The 23,191-nt window shown below is 34.0% G+C and overlaps 1 protein-coding gene across 1 annotated transcript in view; it reads left to right on the top strand.

The window, feature by feature from the left end:
* Nucleotides 1-23,191, top strand: part of LOC109076953 (protein diaphanous homolog 1-like) — a 93,798-nt gene that overhangs the window by 19,136 nt on the left and 51,471 nt on the right. The window contains 4 exon segments of the mRNA XM_042737719.1: nt 2,770-3,096; nt 3,098-3,361; nt 9,348-9,462; nt 9,573-9,581. Of these exon segments, the coding sequence (XP_042593653.1) occupies nt 2,770-3,096; nt 3,098-3,361; nt 9,348-9,462; nt 9,573-9,581 (715 nt within the window).

Genomic DNA, 23,191 nt, shown 5'->3' with positions numbered 1-23,191 from the left:
ACAATTATATTTTTTGCTTTTCCAATTGCTTCAATAGCAAAAATAGAATTTATAGAGTGAAGAATAGAAACACTTCATCACAGTCTACAAAAGGGGTTCATTCATTCATTCGTTCGTGTGTTAATTCGTTCTTTTGTTTGTTCATTCATTATTTTATTTTATTTTTTATATTTTTGACAGCAAAAATGGTTTTTTTTCTAATTTTTTTTTTGTGTGTGTGTGTACAATTGGCAGTTTTGATTTTGATTAGGACATTTTTTTATTTTTTTATTATTTTTTTTTAAGAACAACATAGCAAATTCATACATTTATTTAACAAAATGACTTAAGATAACAAGGCTTAATTAAAATGCAAATATTCTGTTAATCAACTAAATGGTTAAAGTCATGTTATTTTCTGTATTTAATTTTTTAAACATTATTAATTTCATATTTTAATTGTTTTAAACTAAATTTTTGTCAATTTATCAGAAAATCTGTCAATATTTTAAGTTATTTTTCTTCGTAAATAAATGTGTCTGAAAAACAAGACACCACGTATTAAGAAAGCTTCAGTGTGACCAAATAAGTTGGATTTTAAAGTACCAGACTACTTCAATAAATCCAAAAACAAATTCAGCACACCTTTTCCAGTAATGCACCCAGACGAGACTCTCTGTTCCTCTATAAATAAGTGGGCAGTTCTTGACCAGAATAAACTGCAAAGTCAACCAGATTGTGTTTCTGTGAGACTAGAGAGAAGTATGAACAGAGAACAGAGTAAACAAATGTGAGAGAAGGAGAGATATTAATAGAACAGGAAGGACAGAACTGATGTTTGTGGGTTATCTAACAAACACAGAGGCGCTACAGATAATTACAGTGGAAAGAGATGAAGCGCAGCCGTCAGCAGAAGTTCAGATGTTTGGACGCACCATCTGTCCATCCACATATAGTCGGAGAGAAGTTGCTGAGCTCAACCAACCCGTCACCTACTGATAAACAAGCATCAGAAACTTCTTCTAGTACCCCGTGAACTACTTCAGATTCTCTCTCTCTCTGATGTGACATTAGCAGGCTGGTCATTTTTAATGAGTTCTGCCAAGTTCTGGGTAAATAAATTATGCTGCTAATTAGACATGAATTTAGACACTCCCTCATGTGCTTCCAACTCTGGCCTGACCTTCTTCTGTCTGTCTGTCTCTCTCCCTCCATCAGTTAACTAGATTTTTACATTTTATGCTGAAATTGTGAGCAATGCCTTCCATGCGATGGTGTTCATGATTGTCACAATTTTATCAATAACCTAATTTACATGTCAAACTTAAACAAATAGTGAATTGAACAATTCCCTAATACCCAACTGTGGTTTAAGAATCCTTACAGAGATAATTGACTTCTATATTATTTTGTCAAAAAGTGTTTTTAATGTTCTTGAGTGCCTCTGTGTTCCCTGTTTTCTCAAAATATGTCAGATAATCCAAGACTGTAGGTAAACAAAATGATACATTGGAATGCAACAAAAATAACATGACTTTATCCAATGACTTTATTCTGTATCCAATTCGATCATTTAATGCATTAATAGTATAATGATTTTATCCAATGACCAGATGATTTATTAGAATAGTTTATTTATTTAATTTTATGTATTGTTGATATATTTAATGTAATGTATTGTAAAGATATGTTAATATATATTATACCAACCTCTAAAAGAAATTTTTATTTTTTATTAAAAATACAGGGTTGCTTTTGATAGATTTCATCTCTTTTCACTGTATAGTGTAAGATTTGTGTATATTGAGATGATTGACTTGTATTATTTTGTCAAAAAAATAAAAAACAGAATTAGAAATTTAATGTAAATTTCAGTGGAACACAACAAAAATAAATCAAATAAAAAATACAGGAAATAACATTCCAATTTTTGGATTATTGGAGGAAATAATTAAAATTAATAAATAAATCTTAAATAAATTAATAAATCTCCACACCATTTTTTATCTACACATAATTTGTTTTGATAATTATTTTTGTTTTTTAAAAGCAAAAGGGCATGGGCTTTATTATATGGAAGCCTGGTTCCACTATGGGATAAAAGTATGGGATGAGTCAACGTCCGAGATTGTTCCATTCTCAGAATTAGAAGAGTACAGTTAAAACTCGTTGTGAGATCATGAAATCTGAAAAGAAAGTTCCATAAGATATAAAAAACTTGCAGTTGTGAGAGAAAAACGGTCACAATTAAGATAAAAGTTGCAAATTTTTTTGTTCTTTAGGTGGTGGAAGAAAAAGAATTGGGCAATGGTAAAATGTTACGTTCTGAGAAAAAAACGAAAACAAAAAACAGAATTGTGAGATACACTTGAAATTGTGAGGAGGGTCCCCCCCCCCCAAACTTATTTTCATATTGCAATTCAGCGTTATTAATTGTGCAAAGTGACTTTTTTTTTTTTTTTTTTTTTACATCGAATTGCAAGTTTCAGAAAAGCTTGCACAGCCTTTTACCACTTCCTGATTGACATTTCACTCTTGAACATTAGGCAGTTTTCATTTATATGTTGTTAGTTTTGTTGATCGCATTTTTTTTATATATGCATATGCTTACATATGAGATCGCTCGTGTTTGCGTCTTACTGGTCTGTGGTTTTGATCGGCACATTCAAGACTCATTCAGGAGATGTGTAATAGCGCCCACTAGTGTATAACAGCGAGAATGCAGAAACCCAGAAAATTCTGTGTTAATCAAAGTTTTCTGAGCACCTCTTTGTTTCTTCTGGTTCTCAGATTGAGAAGCTCTCAAAAGACCTCAAAGAAGCCAAAGCAAAGGTCATCACCGTACATGTGCCTGTGGCTCTGCCCCCCAGCCAATCAGCAGCTTCCACCCCCTCCTCGGTGCCACCTCCCCCCCTCCTGGTGAAGCCTGCATCCCCTCCTCCTCCCCTACCTCCTCCTCTACCAGGACGAAGGGGCGTTTGCCTACCAGGACAGATGGGTGTGCCCCCACCTCCTCGACCTCTGGCCGGAGCACCTGGCCTGCCTCCGCCCCCTCCAGCTCCTTTACCTGGAGCACTTGGTATGTTGCTGGAGCAGCCGGTACCACCACCCCCACCTCCCGCCTTTACCAGGCGCACCTGGAATGCCGCCTCCTCCTCCTCCTTTACCTGGAGCACCTGGTATGCCACCGCCTCCGCCTCCTCCGCCAGGGATGCCCGGTATGCCTCCTCCACCTCCTCCGATGGGCGGTCCTGGGATGCCTCCACCCCCTCCGGGTGGGTTTGGTGGATGGGCGCCTCCTGTTCCTCAGCTGCCCTTCGGCCTCCAGCCTAAGAAAGACTACAAACCTGAGGTGCAGCTGAAGAGAGCCAACTGGAGCAAGGTATGTATGTTCCCACACGTCTGCACCTCTTATAAATGCCAGTACATTTTCCTCATCAGCATCACGATTAGTCTAACAGTCGGGCTTGGCACACTTTTATAGAACAAATCAAATCAAAAAGTGATTCAAAAGCTACATCATAATAATAATAATAATTAGTAAATTAATGTATGTTTTAGTGCTGTCAAATGATTAATCGCGATTAATCGCATCCAAAATAATAATATATGTATGTGTACTGTGTATATTTATTATGTATATATAAATACACATGCATACAGTATATATTTTTAAAATATTTACATTTATATACATTCATATATTCTTATATTTTATATCATACATAAATATATTTAATATATAAACATAACATTTTTCTTAAATATATACATGCATGTATTTGTATTTATATATACATAATAAATATACACAGTATACATATATTATGTAAACAAAAACTTTTATTTTGGATGCGATTAATCGCTTGACAGCACTAGTATATTCCAAGAAAACACATGAATAAATTATATTATTAATGTTATGAATCGTATTGGCAAATAGTTTTTTTTAAGCGTATACCTACTTAAATAAATAGTTAATAAATTAATGAGTTATTCATTTATTTGAATGAAAATTAATTTTTTGATTTCTACTTAAAACAAGAAAAAACTAAATGGTTTGCCAATGGGGTAAGAAAAATAAAAATAATATTCTCTGAAAATAAGACTTGTCATGGTCTCATCAGCACCACACACTTAAATTATTATATTATAATATTATTAACATTATAAATGGTATTGGCAAATATTTTCTTTTTGTTTTAAACATAAATCTAACTAAATATTAAATTCAACCATTTAATTTTTTTTATTTTTTTTTCAATTAAAATTATTAGATTTTATACTTAAAACAAGAAGAAAAAATGGTTTGCCAGTGGGGTAAGAAAAATAAACTTCATTTGAGATGTTCTCTGAAAACAAGACATATACTTGCCTCATCAGCATTGACTATTAGTCTAATGTCTAATAGAGAACATAGTAAGTCTGTTTATATAACGATTTCTAACAGAAGAAAGGTACAAAAAAGAGATTTTTTGACATTTTGGTTTTAATAACAAAAATGCATCACAGAGAATAGTGTTAACTAAAATTAAAACCATAAAAAATATTACTTGAACTAAAACATTTACTCGAATTAAAATTTTATTTTAGCTACTTGTCAAGGCAACAGTTCTCATTTTTTTAATTTTTTTTTAGTTTTTTATTTTAGTTTAAATTTTTTTTTTTAATTTAACTAAAATAGAATGAAACTAAAACTATATAGACCTTTAATAAAAACTTTTACACAATGAAATCAGTCAAACTTGACTTAAAAATAAAACGTAAAATAGAAAAATAAAGTTTAACTCAAATACTAACTCAAAAACCTTAATTGTATATCAGTGATATTAAAATAACACGGTTCATAGATGCATTGCACAATATTTTTTTTGTGGAAATACAGAGCATTATGATATACATTACAGGCCAATCATGCATAATTAAGAATGGTTAATTTCTGCACATTTGGCTGGATTGCTTTCAGTTGAGAGAATTTTTATTTTTTATTTTTTTGCATTATGCTGCACTGCTTTTCTATTGTCTTTGTATATTAAAAAAATAAAAAATCCTTACATAATAAAAATACAAAATTCATGTAACTTGCAGTGCAACACACAACAAATATATATATATATATGTGTGTGTGTGTGTGTGTGTGTGTGTGTGTGTGTGTGTGTGTGTGTGTGTGTGTGTGTGTGTGGTTTGTGTGTATGTATATATATATATATATACTATGTATTCTCTAATACATTCTCTAAAAGCAAGACTTACGCAGTTATGCTTCTCAAGTAAACAGATCTTGGTTTAGATATGGAAACCAAGACAAAAGTACTGATAAAGACAATTTTTTATGTGTGTGTCAGCATAGCCGTAGTTTCAACCATATGTCGCCCACTTGGAGTGGAAGTGGCATGTGTGACGATGAGCTGTTGATCATGAACACGCTCCTCTCCTCCTCTGATCTCTCTCTCTTTCTCTCTCATTCCATCTCTGGCTTTTCCTCGCACTCCACAAGAGTAAAAACATCAAAACGGGCCTGTCTCCTTTTAGCCTAAAGCTACTCTTTAATGGCTTCAGTGGAATTCATGAGTGTTTAGAGTCTCAGTGGTTAGAGCTCTTTGAGGATGTCAGTGAAATAGCTTTTTAATAAGCCTGTGTCTTTTGACTGTGTCTCTGAAAGATAATTAAATTGCTGGTAGAAAGGACAGCATTCTTTTGTAATTTAAATTAACATTTTTTTCGCTTTCCTCTCATCCTCTCAGACTAGTCTTGTTATCTCACGCCACCCCTGACTCTCTCTCTCTCTCTCTCTCTCTCTCTCTCTCTCTCTCTCAGGGTAATTAGATGCTGCTGTATCATTAGAGGTTGTACCTTGTCTCTGTGTCCTAACCTCTCTTTGCCTCCTCCGCTTTCCCCTTATATATCTTATTCTCGTCCTCTCCTCTCAGATTTATGTTTCTTTTCACATTTCAGAAGAAATGGAGGTGAGGGATGCTGCACTTACATAGTGACAATCATTTAAGACGCTCTCTGACTGACTGTGAATGTTAAACATTCACAGATGCTTCGACATCGCAATACATTGTTCTTGAGTGCTTAATAGTTCCAGTTTGATTTTGGCTTGGCAGTGTTATAAGCACTGTTGTTATAAGCACTGTTGTTATAGTTAACTAAAATTAAAAACATAAAAACATTTTGATTACTTGAAATAAAATTATCTCAAACTTAAAGGGATGCTCCACCCCAAAATGAAAATTTTGTCATTAATCACTTACCCCCATGTCATTCCAAACCCGTAAAAGCTTCGTCGTCTTCGGAACACAATTTAAGATATTTTGGATGAAAACCGGGAGGCCTGTGACTGTCCCATAGACTGCCAAATAAATAACACTGTCAAGGTCCAGAAAAGTATGAAAGACATCGTCAGAATAGTCCATCATGCTGTTCTGTGTCAGCCGCGCCACAAGGATTTGCTGTTTCTATGTGTATTTAGCTTTGATTTGAAAGAAAACAGTGCATACTTGTGGCACGGCTGATACAGAAGAGCATACGCAGCATACGTTGATATGGAGAGACACAGAGGAGACTGTTGACAAAGGAATTGTTGAATAAAGTTGTTATTTTTGTTTTCTTCGCTTACAAAAAGTATTCTCGTCGCTTCATAACATTACGGTCGAACCAGTGATGGTAGATGGACTATTCTGACCATGTGATATTAAAGTGACACACATTTTTTACAGCAGCTTTGAACTTTACAAAGAGATGGGCTTTTGAACATTTAATTCATCTCCATGATTGATTCCCATCATTGATTCATCCGTTTCAATGAATCATTCAGAGCTCTCATTCATAGTTAATAATACCTCTGTTTCTTTGCTGCTGTTAAGGTGCACACAAATTAAATGGATTAAATAATCTTTCTTGTTCATTGAGTCCAAAAGTGTTTTTTTTTTTTTTTTTTTTTTTTTTTACTATATTTTCCTTCATGCATTAATTATATTCTTGAGATGCAAAGCTGAATTTCCAGCATCATTAGTCCAGTCTTCAGTGTCACATGATCTTCAGAAATCATTCTAATATGTTGATTTGCTGCTCAAGAAACATTTCTGATTATTATCACTCTTGAAAACATTTTCTGCTTCATATTTTATTTTGTAGAAATAGTGATGCAATTTATTTTTCAGGATTCTTTGAGTAGAAAGTTCAAAAGAACAGCATTTATTTGAAATAGAAATCTTTTGTAGCATTATAAATGTCTTTACTGTCACTCTTGATCAATTTAATGCATTCTTGTTGAATAAAAGTATTAATTTCACAAAAGAACTTTGAAAACTTTTGAACAGTAGCCTACATGCATAAATCAAGATATATATATATTTAAAAAACTGACACACTTTTTTCCCCACTATATGGCTTAGTCGTATTAGATAACAGAGCCACAGGACCATAAAAGACAGAATGATGGACGTTAGAAAGGTTTGTGAGATGTGCATTAACAGCCAGAGAATGAGAGAATTACAGAGGCAGCGAGTGTTTTTTGTCTGGCCGTCCCACCGTGCATTGGGACCGTGTCACCTTTCTCTCCTTTGTGCGTAAAATCGGGATCCGTTTTAATGAGTTTCACCCTCTTTTCTTCTCTGTCTATTATCATATTCTGTCTTCCTCTAATCCGTGTTCTACATTTCTCATTCTGTCTTTGGTTGGTGTCTGAAGGCGGTTAGTCAGAGGAGCAATGATCATATCCTGACAGCCTGTTCGCTGCTGTTAAACTCATTTTACTCACAAGACTTGCAGCGTTTTTCTTCTGTATAAATGAGGTTATGAGTTGAGACTGTGAGAAAGCGCTCGGTGGCGTTTCATCTTCTCGAATGGGGTGAAGTAAAGCCCCGGACTCCAGAATCACAAACTACGGTCCATTAGTCAGTGCAGCATCTATAAATGAAGGAGAAACACATTTGAACCGTATGATCGTATCAGCGGCGTCTGCTTAATGATATTGTCCTGATACCAGGGGCGCGTTAAAGCAATAAGCTGACTGGACGGGATGATGTTAGGCACAGTGTCACTGCATAAATGTATTAACAGTAATAATCATGCAAAGCAGTGCCTTCATCATGTGTCATTAGCTTAAGTGTGCGATGTTTATGGTTGTGAAACAACATGCTGCATTAATACAGAGCTCAGCTGATGATCAGCATTGTGTTAGCAGCACAAAAGGTTGTGGGTTCGATTCCCAGGGAACACATGTTAGGTAAAAAAAAATGTTAGCCTGAATGCACTGTAAGTCACTTTGGATAAAAGTGTCTGCTAAAATGCGTAAAAAAAATAAAAATGCGTAAATCATCACAGGTGTTTGTGTGGATCAGCCAATCACAACAGTTGAAAATGTTACTCGTCCAATCAGATTTTAGAACTGGAACTGTTGTACATGTTCATTTGTGGGGTTTGATCTAATGCAGATGAATAATTTTGTTTGATTTGTGTCTCTTGCAGTGTTGTTATTGTCAGCTAAATATAATAAAATAGTTTTGCTAATTTAAATAAAGCTGAAAAAACAACAACAACATGGATGGATGGATGGATGGATAGATTTGGATGGATAGATATAGATAAAAATGATAAAAGCACAACCACACAACAGAAATATTAAAAATTGCAAACTTAAATTAAAATGGTAAGTAAACCAAATAAATTGAATTAAAATTAAACAAAAACGTAAAAAAAAACACTTAAGCACAACAAAATTGCTAAATTACTATTTTACAAAATAAAATTACAACTTTAAAAATGGCTAATTCAGCTTATTCAAAATACTCTAATAGATAATTTTGTGATTATTATTATTGTTATTATATACTATGGTCACTTTTTTTGGGGACAAATTCTCACCGTTAACTACTATTTATGACTTTTTATTCAATAAACTCCTAATTTGCTGCTTATTAATAATTAATAAGGTAGTTGTTGAGTTTAGGCATTGGGAAGGATGAAGGGATTAAAAATATGGTCATGCAGCATAAGTTATTAAAATGTGCTTTATCAGAACTAATAAACAGCCAATATGCATGCTAATAAACCACTAGTTAATGGTGAGAATTTTTTGGTAGATTGAATTGTTATGTTATAATTTTTTTTATATTATTTGTTTGTTTGTATAGTAGTTGTTATTAGGTCTCTTGTCCTCCATTTCTTAACATTTGGAGAAAAAATACAATTATATTAAAATGGATGGATAAACAAATATGTGAGTGCAATATATGATTTGGATGGATGCATAGACACATGGATTGATTGATCACAGCTGTTGATTGAATGATTGATATGAAAGAGATGGCTGGATGTAAATATAGAGAGATGAAGGTGCTGATGAGTGTTGTATGTTGTAGATCGCACCGGAGGATCTGTCTGAGGGCAGTTTCTGGGTGAAGGCAAAAGAGGATCGCTTTGAGAACAAGGAGCTGTTTGCCAAACTCACTCTGACCTTCTCCACCCAGACTAAGAGTGAGTAGATCAGCCATCCTCCAGTCACTTCACACACACCACACACACACACACACCGTCACACATTAAACCTGTCTCTCTCTCTCCTCTGTCTGTCTTACTCAACACAGCCTCTAAAGGTAAGAGACGGCCCTCGCTCTGTGCTTGCGCATCTGTGTGTTTGTGTCCACTGAGACACTCATTCAGAGACACTGGGCCATACATGGATGACAGAATACAGGGATGTGAAAGAGATGGGTGTCATCTCAGTGTAGAGCACAACATCAGGACCAGTGCTGAGTTTGATGACAGAGACGTGTGTGTGTGTTTACTGAAGGAGAGGGGGAATCTCATGAAAATTCACCCCAAAACTAAAAGAAAACAACAACAACTGTTAAACAAAGAAAATGAAGCCAGATATGTTGCATTTCATTCAAGTACATTGTTCATTGTTCCCTCAAAATGCAAAAAAAATCTTAATCTTTCCTTTTTTTTTAATTGTCATTCTCATTTGTGTTTCTCTTTACCATATTGAGGTCATTTTAAATCATTTTTTATTTTATTTATTTATTGCTTATTATTTGGTTTTGTTTAAATGTTATTATTGTTTTTTTTTTATATTTTATTTTAAAATGTGGAGATTTTAATGTGATATAATATGTGTAAAATATATATTATTATTTTAAAAAAATTTTTTTTTTATTATAATATATATATATGTGTATATATATTATTTTTTTTTTTTTTTATATTATTTAGAGAAATTTTGTAGATTATTGTTGATTATTATTTAGTTGGATATTTACAATAATTTATTTTTAATAATTAATTTAGAAATACGTTTTAATTTTTAATTATTTATTGATACAGTGTTTTCGTTTTTATTAAAGGAACACCCCACTTCTTTTGAAAATAGGCTCATTTTCCAACTCCCCTAGAGTTAAACAGTTGAGTTTTACCATTTTTCGAATCCATTCAGCCGATCTCCAGGTCTTGCGGTAGCACTTTTAGCCTATCTTAGCATAGATCATTGAATCTGATTAGACCATTAGCATCTTGCTCAAAAATGAGCAAAGAGTTTCTATATTTTTTCCTATTTAAAACTTGACTCTTCTGTAGTTACATGGTGTACTAAGACCGACGGAAAATGAAAAGTTGCGATTTTCTAGGCCGATATGGCTAGAAACTATACTCTCATTCACTTTGCTCAAGAACTTTGCTGCCGTACCATGGGTGCAGCAGGCGCAATAATATTACGCAGCGCCTAAAAATGGCTTTTTGGAAGTTACCTAGCTTGTACTATTTTCAAGGGCTCTGCGTAATATCATTGCGCCTGCTGCACCCAAGGTATGTCGGCAAAGTTCTTTATTACACCGGAATGAGAGTATAGTAACTACAGAGGTCAGCTGAATGGATTCGAAAACGGTAAAACTCAACTGTTTAACTCTAGGGGAGTTGGAAAATGAGCCTATTTTAAAAAAAGTGTAGTGTTCCTTTAAAATCAGTAATAATTGCCACCCTGACTTATAAATGCATTGCATTTCTGTAATATACTGAATGTCGTTTATGCAGTGCAATATTAATTTTTAATTGAAGAATTGGAAAACAGAAAACAAAAAGTCAGCACACCAAAGCTGTTGAAAATGCAAAAAAAATAAATACTGGACTATTACACAGTGCAAACATAACAGTGCAAATAATCTTAATGGCCCTAAAAGTAGCCTCTTATTTCAGCAAATTATTGTTTCCTATATTTTCCTGGATATTTTGGGGTGAAATATGACCTGCACATGATCTTGAAGAGTTTCATGAGATTTGCCCGATGTCATATTTTCAGTGACTGTATGCAAAAGCCCCTCATGAATTAGAAATGAGCAAGAAGCAAGTGTCAGGTGTGTGTGTGTGTTTCGTGCCACCTGCTCTTTGTCCTCTATGACTGGCCTGTACAGTTTTACTGCATATTTATATCTGATATGATATACAGCACTGTCGACTTTAACAAGGTGTGTTTGTGTGTGCATGAGGTTTTTAGGCCTGTGTATGTGGCTTCGCCCTTCAGCAAATGACCTTCAAAAAGTGTGATGTTGTCATGCATCCGCCGCGATCTCTCTCTCTCTCTCACACACACACACACTCAGAGTGTTTTCTGTTTTGAATATGGAATATGAAACCTTGAAATGTCATCTTTGGCAGCTGTTTTCCTCAGAACCACCTGAGCTCCATGTGTATATGTGTGTGTGTGTGTGTGTGTGTGTGTGTGTCCAGCTGTCTGAGTTGATGTAGGATAACCTTTTCTGATATCTGACTGTAAATGAATGCTGCCCTTTCCAGATCTTCCATCTGTCCGATCCTGTCCGTAAAACACGAGCGTTTGTGTGTGTGTGTGTGTGTGTGTGTGTGTGTGTGTGTGTGTCCGTCCTTGAGCAGGATTCTGTTGTTCTCTTCTGTCAGGTGGCTGCAGTTGTATCTGTCTCTCTCTCTCTCCTCCAGTCATCTCACTCTCTCCAGCCAAGCGAACGCACGCCACCGACAGCCAGAGCTGACCTCTGACCTCTGCTCCACTGGTGTGCTGACGGTGGGGTCGCAGGTCGATGACCTCTCCAGTGAGGTCACGGCACTGATTGTTGATGTAATGCGACAGGACCTCGAGCACATGATCTTCCTCTCTCTTTCTGTGGGTGTTTGTTACTGTTGCTCATTCTTACACTGAACTCCCATGGCAGGTCCTTTTAGCAAGTGTTATCAAAAATATTCTCCAAAACATTTTCCACTGTGTAGATACACTGGTAACTGCACTTTCTCGCTTTCTCTTCACTCTGACATTGTTTTGTATTTTTGGACATTTGCTTATCGGTACATTTCAGTTAAATTCACTACCAATCAAAAGTTAATTCTGAAAGAAGTCTCTTCTACTCACCAAAGCTGCATTTATTTGGTCAAAAAAACAATAAAAACAGTACATTATAAAATATTATTGCAATTTAAAATTACCGTTTTCTATTTGAATATATTTGAAAATGTAATTTTTTTTTTCTTGTGATGGCAAAGCACGTCATTTTCCATTGTACAGTACAATAGTACAATAATTCATGCATATTATTTTTTTTTTTTTTTTTTTTTTGTTTTAAATTTTATTTTTATTGTAATATTTTTGTATTTTTATTGTAATTATTATAATTATAATTATTAATATTAAAAATAACAATATTTTTTTATAAAAAATTTAATTTTTAGAAATCTCTTTACTTTTTTGCTCAATTTAATGTCTTTGCTGAATAGAAGTATTAATTTCTTTCAAAAAAGAAAATCTTGCTAACCCCAATCTTTTAAGCAGTATAGTGTATAATAATATACACTTTTTATTTTATTAAAAAGAGCAATGATTACTAAGCTTGTGTTCTGCAAGTGAACAACACATTGTGCCATCTCAAAGAGGCACAAAATCACTTTCACAGACTTTTTCATTAACTGTTCCCTTCTGGTCGAATGACCTGCCCATCTCAATCAGAGCAGCTGAGTCCTTAGCCATCTTCAAGAAATTGCTAAAAACACATCTGTTCCATCTTTATTTGACCCTCTAACTCTAGCACTTTATCTTCAAGAAATTACTAAAAACATATCTGTTCCATCTTTATTTGACCCTCTAACTCTAGCACTTTATTAGGGCCTGAGCACGTATATATATATATATATATATATATATATATATATATATATATATATATATATATATATATATATTTTTTTTTTTTTTTTTTTTAAGAAACCAAGCAACTAGTAAATGAATAGTTTTTTAAAGCATAGAATTAGAATAAAGAGTGCTAGAGTTAGAAGGTCAAATAAAGATGGAAGAGATGTGTTTTTAGCCGATTCTTGAAGATGGCTAAGGACTCAGCTGCTCTGATTGAGTTGGGCAGGTCATTCCATCAGGAGGGAACATTTAACTTAAAAGTTTGTGAAAGTGTTTTTGTGCCTCTTTAGGATGTGCCATCAATCAAGCAAAATTCACGTGAAGAATGCAGGCTTATAGAGGACACATAACTCTGAAGTAATGAATTTAGGTAAAGGGGTGCAGAGCCAATGGTGGTTTTGTAGGCAAACATTAATGCCTTGAATTTTATGCGAGCAGCTATTGGTAGCCGGTGCAAATTGATAAATAGAGGTGTGACGTGCATTTTTTTCGGCTCATTAAAAATTAATCTTGCTGCCGCATTCTGGATTAATTGTAAAGGTTTGCTAGAACTGGCTGGAAGACTTGCCAAGAGAGCGTTGCAATAGTCTAGCCTGGACAGAACAATAGCTTGAACAAGGAGTTCTGAAGCATGTTCCAAAAGAAAGGGCCTGATCTTCTTGATGTTGAATAAAGCAAATCTTCAGGACCGGGCAGTTTTAGCAATGTGGTCTGAGAAAGTCAGCTGACCATCAATCATAACTCCAAGGTTTCTGGCTGTTTTTGAAGGAGTTATGGTTGATGTGTCTAACTGGATGGTGAAATTGTGATTAAACTATGGGTTTGCTTGAACCACAAGCAGTTCTGTCGTGGCAAGGTTAAGTTTAAGGTGATGGTGCTTCATTCAGCAAGCAATGTCTGTTAGACAAGCTGAGATGCGAGCAGCTATCATAGATCATCAGGATAGAATGAGAGGTAGAGTTGAGTGTCATCAGCATAGCAGTGATATGAAAAGTCATGTTTCTGAATGACAAAACCTAGTTATGCCATGTTAACAGAGAAGAGAAGTGGTCCAAGAACTGAGCCCTGATGCACCCCAGTAGTTAGATGTTGCAACTGCAATATACACTGTTTATTTTATTAAAAAGAGCAATAATTACTAACATGGTATAGAAGTACTTAACTGAAAAAAATCTGTAATACAAGAGTAATATATTTCTGTCTTAGAAAAAAATAAAAATAATGCAAAGTCTCAGACAGCACAGTTTCATCTAATAAGAAAATACTTTGACTGGTCAAAAATACTTTTTTAATTAGATAATGTTCAACTTGTATGCTCTTAATGTTTTTTCTTATGGTATCAAAAATGGTGTCAAATATTGATATTTTTCAAGGTATTGTCTTAGAAAATCCAGTATTGTGGCAACACTGTATTATACATTTCTTTCCATTTCAGAGCAGTGAGAATGAGTTTCTGTGTTCACGCTTACAATGCACTGCATCCAAAGAGTGTGAATACTTTGTTTTCTAATGCCTTTTATGATCTTTTCTATGGTTTTGCTTGTGAATTATGAGGGATTTGTTAATGTTCAATATTTTTCAGTCCATTTTTGATGATAATATATAGTGAAAGTACAGTTTTTGGTTTAGTTAACATGGAATAAATGGCTTATGTCGCTTGCCTCTTTATAAAATCACACCTTGTTAGGACGCGATGTATAAATATTGAACTACAGCACTTATCTCAACATGAATGATTCATAAAATCTTGTGCATTGTTGAGGAAAGATGTGATGTTACTTTCTAAGTGATCAGACACACCATTTTCACCTGCAGGACCAGAAAACAAGTGAAAAAAAATCCCACAGATCCACATAGAAAGAATGGAATCATATCTACAGATTTGAGACCACCTAGCAACCACCCAGAACCGCGTAGCAACAGCCTGCGAAACACATCATTCATCACGGCAGTGCATTTTGCACAAGCACTTGATTTCATTGGAAAATATAAAAATGTAGATTGCCTCCACTGATTACATTTATATAGTCTCTTGTGAAGGCATTTTGAGGTGCTTTTAAGGAGCTGTGTGAGTTTTGTTGACTAAACCTGTCCAATTGCACAGAGAGAGAGAGAGAGACTGATGGATGCAGCATTTTTATAGTCTGCAGATGGAGGCTGGTTTTATTTTCCTGCAATTTTCCCTCTATTTTTGCGATTAAAAGCGAGTGAGGTTTGTTTCACGGCTTTGCTGTGCGTGTTTTATTGATTGGCTTTCTCTGTGTGTCTTGTTGCGAGTCTTTTAATGTTGCTCTCCATCTCGCTGGTGGCCTGCTTTTCCTGTCTCCACGGAGACCAGCGAGTCTCTCAGGATCTCGTTCGCAGCTCCTGGCAGCCGCTTCAGCCCCTCACCTCTGCTCTCACACACACACACACACACACACACACACACACACACACACACACACACACACACACACACACACGCACGACTCCTCTGATGTATACTGTGACCTACTTTATCATCACACACACACACACACGTTCTCGTGGCTGGTTTCGTCTCATATCAGTCCCTGATGTCCAGACGCACTTAGAGTTATAAACCTAGAGCCACAAGTGTGACAGCAGAGGACACACATATACACAGCTCTGGCTGGTGATCTCACTTTATTATTGTGTGTACAGGTCATGTCAGAAAGATCGTATTTTAGTTAAAGGCACTTGAACACCTCATAGCTACACAAAGCCTTAATTATGACTTTAAAACACTGAACTTTTCCTTGTCAGTAAAAAAAAACGTTGGATGCGAAAATCCTTAGTCAGGGTAGTGCCATATTTAATTTTTGAGAGGAATGAAAATGAGGGTGTGAGGCACAGAAATACAGTGCATTTTGATACAGTAGATGACAAAACATATAAGTGAAAACTCCAAAAAAGACTTTGAAAGTTCTAAGTAGTCGACAATTGGTAAAAACTGTGTAATCCAAATGTTCATGCACATTCAGGAAGAATCATTTTAGACATTAAGAAGAATTGAGGCATATTTATTTTATTTATTTATTTAATTATTTAATGCAGTTTTATATATAATCAAAGAATCCTAAGACAAGAATGCATTTTGGTTTTATGACAACTTCGATGAAAGGTTTTGATCCACTTTGAATGTTGACTACTGTGTGTGTGTGTGTGTGTGTGTGTGTGTGTGTGTGTGTGTGTGTGTGTGTATATGTGTATATACCGTATATATAAAACAAAATGTATTCAGACACCTTCAACATTTCTCACATTATCACAGTTTATTCACTATAGTTTAGAAAATGGTAATAAAATATGACAAAAACTGAGAGTTCAATCTTTCAGACCAACTTCATCTTGATAATTTCAGATAACTTTGATGGAAAGGTATGTAATGAATTAGGCTGAATAGCTGTCAGCTGTTAGGGTCACATTGTCCAACAGGGACACAAGCAAGTTACAGCAGGAATTTGCGTCTCTTTCACAAGAGAATGAATAGGGAAGGTCACGTGAGAGGAGGTAATGTCTCCATCACAATATGATTGGACTGGTTATATTCCCGCCTCTTGTTTTTGAGCACGTTCGCGAATCAGTCTGAATGAACAATATAATAGTGTTAATGGGAAGACTAATTAAAAAGTAAACAACTCGTATGCTTAGATATGACCACTTTGTTACGTCAAAATAAGACTTGAAATGGCATGAAATTGTGATCTGTGGGAGTTTTTAGTGAGTAATCAGCTTGGTGAAATTTAAATTAAATCTCTGTATCTGTGACCAATATTTACCGAGCTTTGATGACTGAGATCCCAAAAGTAGTTAATAGTTTACTTTTAAAAAGAATGGCTGAACTGAAGTTCACAAATAAAATATATTGCTTGAATTGTTACTGCCTTGAGTTCTGAAAGCAGAATTTATGCAAACACGTATAAAATGCTTTAAAAACTTTAACAGAGATGTCTAGAGGGTATTTAATAAGCCTGCCCCCATGTAAGATTTTTCTAGTTACTAGTAGTCATTAATTTAAGTCAGTATTCAACTAATCACACTTATATTAAATTAACATCTATAATCCATAATGAGCCTTAATATATTCCATGCTCAAGCACACGCATTAAGTTTGCCACAAAGCACAGGCAGAAGTAGCCTAATAATTGTGTAAAAGGAGACATTTTAATTATTTATTAATAAACTAATGTTTACTTGCCCGCTGCAAGATGAAACTCACAATGCTGACTCTCATCTCCACAGTATACTGTACGTGCCTTTAAAGAGAAATGCAACCTTCACAGATTACATAATGCTTTCATTTTGATTTGGTTCCTTTTAAAAGTAGACATTTCAAACTTTCTGTAGATATATTTCTCATGTATGTGGGACACCCCAATTTTAAGTTATTTCATTATCAGGAAAAAGTCTACAAACGAGATAGGTGCAGTTATAACCTGTAAATTGAAGGTTATTTGACGTTTTAAAATGATCTAACAGCTGATGTCGCTCCAATTCGTTGATCATTACTTGTTCTTGATCAAGATTAAATGGATGCATGACTCTTATAAACTTGTTTTAATAAATCTCTTTTGCATTAAATAATAAAGATATAAAGCAGGTTAAGTTAAATATTATTGTACAAGTAATTATAATATAAATATATAATTAAAATGCTATAGACTGCGAATAAGATTGCAGTTTCACATTTTGCATATGCATTACAAAATAAATATTTTTTTTTACATGCAATTATCTAAAATAAAACCAAACAAGATTTGTAATGAAGATAAAATATGTAGACAAATAAGAATATATGCTGCACATCGCACTCAGCATCAAGTGCGCAGCGCAAATCTTGCACTCTGATATTTTAAGGAATATGATACACCTGCATTTAAATGTGGCTGCATTTTTTTGAAACTTTACAAGTAAAGAAGGCTCCCTTTAAAATCACTGAAGTCATCAATTAATGATGCTCTTTTTTGCATCGTGTGCATTTTGTTGATTATAATGAGAGAACTTGAGTTTAAACGTGAGGATGTTTTATTAATCCATACATTATTTAGAATTTCAATGATTTAGCTAAATTGTGCAGGTTTAATTTATTTGTTTCTTGTTTTAATTAGGTCTAAATAATGGGAGCGAAATTATACCGTGCCTCACGTTTTACTATAATAATGAAAATAATTTATAAAACATGCACCAATTTCTTAATCAGTGTACAGACAGATCTTTTTCCCAAGAAGTTATCTGTCAAAATAAAGGACAGGTAAAGAATAACAAAGTATGTGCATGACAAAAATGCATGCTGTTTTATTAAAGGAATTTTAAAATATAATTTAAAAATGTATTTGTTACAAATATAGCCCTAATATATGAGAATATTGACATTTTGCATATAAATCCATGCAGCCTAGCTCACTAAAATAGACCACTTTTAATGCTCCGATGCAAAGTAAACCACCATTTCTTTAGTATAATATAACACATAATTCATATTATATAAATAATACTGCACACCTATTAAATGTGTCAAATCTAAAATATGGTGTAATACTGTGTAGCTTAAAGAAAATATAAGCACAGGCTCATAGGCTTGACATTTTCTTGCTTGAATTCGTTCTAAGAAACGCACATAACTTAATAAGTACTAAACGTCTGTGAATATACAATATTTTAACTGCAGTGTTTCCTTTCATTTTCCCAGACTGCAGCTATCAAATGTAACACATCGGCTAGGCAAAGCTGACGGCTATTTGCGAAAATGTGCTTTGATGCGCTTGTTTGATAACTTGTGGTTGAAGCACCACTCAGCGGTCAAAAGCTGCAAATGCACTTTGCAGACGCGTCGGTGGCGGCACTCGCAGCGGCAAAAAGCTCATTTTGGTTGGCCACCATCCTGATCTATAGATATCATTATCACTATGGTATCGCAGAATGGTTAATCACTAAGTATTATTTCCAAAAATCGAAATGGGACACAAAACGTTTTTTTAGGCTATTATTGTCTTTTTTTTGCTTGGTTAAAAATTATTTGTTTGCGAGCCATGTATGTTTGCATGAACATTTATGACGCTAAACGTGTATCTGCACTTTCACAGCATTTAGATCGATGCCTTCCTGCTTGACCCTCATTTGCTCACTCGTTTGTAGTTGATTAAGTCGTTGGACGTTTAAAGGTCGTCAGGATGTTTGGCTGTCGTCCACCTCCAGTCTCAGTAGAATATTAATTGAAGCATATGTGTGTGTGTGTGTGTGTGTGTGTGTGTGTGTGTGTGTGTATATATAATATGTATATATATGTGTATATATATATATATATATATATATATATATATATAATATATTATAGATATAACTTGGACATGTATTCATGCGTTTCGCCCTTTCGGTTTGTTCTGGTACATACGGTCCTCATCTTTCTTGTCCCCAAAAGACAGTCATGTCTAAATCCTTCATAAAATTCTCTTAATACGTTCTTGTTTTGGTCCTCACGGGCTGCTGGAACACACAAGTCCTCACATCGTTCATCTGCTGTGTTTGTCTATAAGTGTCTCAATCTTAATGTGTCCTTCATAAAACAGTCTACAGAATAGACCACCTGCTTCATCCATTCCCAGAAGCCCAGATATAAAGTCAGGTCTTAATGTCCTCATAAACCCAGAGGTTCCCTGAAGAGTGCTGATATGAGCATGTGTGTTTGTATGGCCTGTTCCTATCTCTGCGCTGGTTTTGTGCCATTAACTGCTGCTTTACGGTCCCTCAGAGTGTGTCGTTCACTTATATTGGAGGCCGTTTTGTGTGGCTCAGCTGGTGGGATGTAGGAAATTGCTGTTGACTGGCCTATCCAAAGTAAAAGGACTTCGTTAATATCTTTAAAATGTTGCTCCTGCCGTTTTATTCTTCTACATCAATCTCTTCTTCTCTTCATCTGGTTATCTGGCATTCATACATTTTGTTTATCTTATTATAACTGATCATGAAAAGGATGAAAACAGGATTTTCTTGCACTTTTTGAGATAAAAGACAATTTAAAAGACAAACTATTTTCCAGTAATACTTTAAAATATGATTGAATTGTTAACATAAAAAAAAACTATTTTAAAAAACATTAGTTACCATTAACTAACATTAAACAATATCACTACAGCATTTATTAATCTTAGCTAATGTTAATCTCAATATTTAATAGATTTTTAGGATCAAAAGTTGTAAGTTAACATTAGTTAATGCACTGTGAAATAACATGAGTATGAACATTTTTATTAAATAACATTAACAAAGTGAAGTGTTACTGTTTTTCCTCCAGTCTACACAAAATGCGAAAACTATATCAGATCCATTAGCATTTTTAGTATTATTTATATAGTTTTTATTAAAAAAATACATTTTTTTATATTTTTTTAATGTAATTGTATGTGCTTTTTCATTTATTTTTATAATACTGTTTGTTTAATGTATTTTTATTTCAGTTTCAGATTCATTTAAAATATTTTAGTGCTTTAACTTGACAAAGCAACATCATTTCTATATTACCTATAAAGTTTTCTTTTACTTCTATAATAAAACTAAAATTTTATAAATAAATATCAAATATATAAATATAATAAAATAAAAACATCAAAAACATTTTTGTTTCTTGAAATAAAGCTCATATACATTTAACAATTTTCAATCACTTGATCCATTGTGATGAACAGAAGAAATTTATAACATCGGTTAATTGCAGTCTTAATGGTACAGTAGCTTCCTGATTCATGGAGAATGTGGAAGATAAAAAAATAATGCATTGGAAGTCAAATTTATTTCTTTAGCACTTTATACAATACAGATTTTCAAAGTGTAATCACTTTAATATGATGAATGGAAGATAATTTGATGTTGAAAAATAGTCTTAATGTTGTGAAATTCACCAGTTATGAAACAAATTCAATAAATGTTTTTAATATAGCCATTTAAAGTTAATCACAGAGTTTATTAAGTAACGGAGGGAGAAACTTGTTTGCTGTTGTTGTGAAGCACTTAAGTTATACCTTGGTTTGAGATTTATGGAACCTTCTCATGATGGAAAACTGGAAAATAGCTGTGAAAACTGTAATAATGTCCATAAATCACAGCCAGTGTCTTGGGGAGAGTAAATTACTGCCAGTGTCTTAGGAGAAGAAAATGAATTTTCTCCCTGCATGAAATTAATGCTGTTAATGTTGAACAAATGTGTTTGTTTACAACTAATATTAGTCAGATTCCACGTCAGTAATTGAATTTCTATTAAAAGAACTGGATTTGTACATTTTTGAAGAAAATCTGAACTCTTCTGTGATGCTCTGGGTGTTGTGGTTGGTCATTGTAGTTGGTTTCCAAGAAGTTGCTTGCTGTTGCTGAGGTGTTCTGAGTAGTTTTTAGAGTGTTGCCGTTGGGTTTATGAGGCGTCGCTAGATGGTTTCTTATTCTTAAACTGTGTCCTAGCTACATACGACGTGACTTGTGATAAAAGATATCTTTTCCTTGTTAATCGGAGGTTTTGTCCTAACTAGCCGTGATGGCGACAAGCAAAATTTCTAGTTTAGAAACAATTTTCTATTTCTGCGACGCCGTGGCTGGAGCAACAACAACATACAAACTATATGACAGTGATAATCTCAGCTACTGGTTATGTGCTTTATTAGACAGTTAAATGTGTCTAAATTGAGTTTGAATATAATTTTAAGTGACCTTTATACTGAAAGCAACAATAGATAGTTTACCTCAGATCTTCAAAATAAATTTAAGCAGAGATGTACGTAAAAACTGTGAACTCAGTGTGACATGATACCATAGTCACTTAGAATGTACATTTAATATTGTTAAAAAGGTTTAATATTTATGAATTAGATTATAAACATCCCTTTTCATGGCCTAATGGTTCGAGAGTTTGACTCCTAACCCTGAGGTTGTGGGTTCGAGTCTCGGGCCGGCAATACCACGACTGAGGTGTCCTTGAGCAAGGCACTGAACCCCCAACTGCTTCCAGGGCGCCGCAGCATAAATGGCTGCCCACTGCTCCTGGTGTGTGTTCACGGTGTGTGTGTTCACTGCTGTGTGTGTGCATACTTGGCTGTATGTCACTTCACTTTTTTTTCATTGCTTCCAGAGAAAGCCCACCTACGCAATTTTTCATTTTGCTGTGCTATTTCTATTTAGCGTTTAGTGTGTTCACTTCAGTTTGAGTTTGTCATTTAATGTACTTTTGCCAGTTTTTTATATGATATGATATATTATAATATATATATATAGCTATATATAGTTTACTATATATATATATATATATCTATTATATATTATATATATATAAATTTTAGTTTTTAGTAATTTTACTAAAACCTATTTTTAAATTAGCTTTATTATTTGTACCTTTTCCAGTTTTTTTTTATTTTATTTTTTTTTGAGATTTTAGGTTTGTGTTTTTTTTTTATTTTATTTTTTTTTTTTTTTAATTCTTTTTAGTTTTTTGTTTTATTTTCAGTTTTAGTAATTTTACTACTTCAACTTATTTTTAGTCAGCTTTTAATTTTCAGTTTTCAATTTATTTTAGTTCACATTTTTATTAGCTTTTTTCTAATTATTTCTATTTTGCTTTAGTTATTTCAGTTATTAGAACTTGGAATATTAGAACTTATTTTAAGCTCTAATATTCATCCTCATTATGTCTTCTATTTGTTTCAGGTTTATTGTAATTAAAGAAAACAATTTTAATAGTTTGATTTAAAGGTGAAAAATCACAACTAGCCACATAGTTGGAGATCATTTATTTCTATAGCACAAAAAGTTATGCACCAAATCTGAATATGAAGTGCGAGGAGTTTGTTCAAATAACCCATGAAATGATGGCTGACTTTGCAAACAGCACTAATGAAATGACTCCGAGTAATGCATGCATCTCAGGTTTGAAGTTCTAATGGATAAGTATGTGCGGATGAATGAGATTTTCTTAGTGTTTTTGCAGTATGCAGAGAATTTGAGTAGATGCATAATCTGGCTCTTTCATTCTGGTGGAGGTTAATGTTAAGTGCACTGGGAAGTGAGCTGAGATCT

Source organism: Cyprinus carpio, chromosome B14 (assembly GCF_018340385.1).
Source record: "Cyprinus carpio isolate SPL01 chromosome B14, ASM1834038v1, whole genome shotgun sequence".
In the NCBI taxonomy this organism is placed as follows: Eukaryota; Metazoa; Chordata; class Actinopteri; order Cypriniformes; family Cyprinidae; genus Cyprinus; species Cyprinus carpio.
This window is presented reverse-complemented; position numbering and strand designations above follow the sequence as displayed.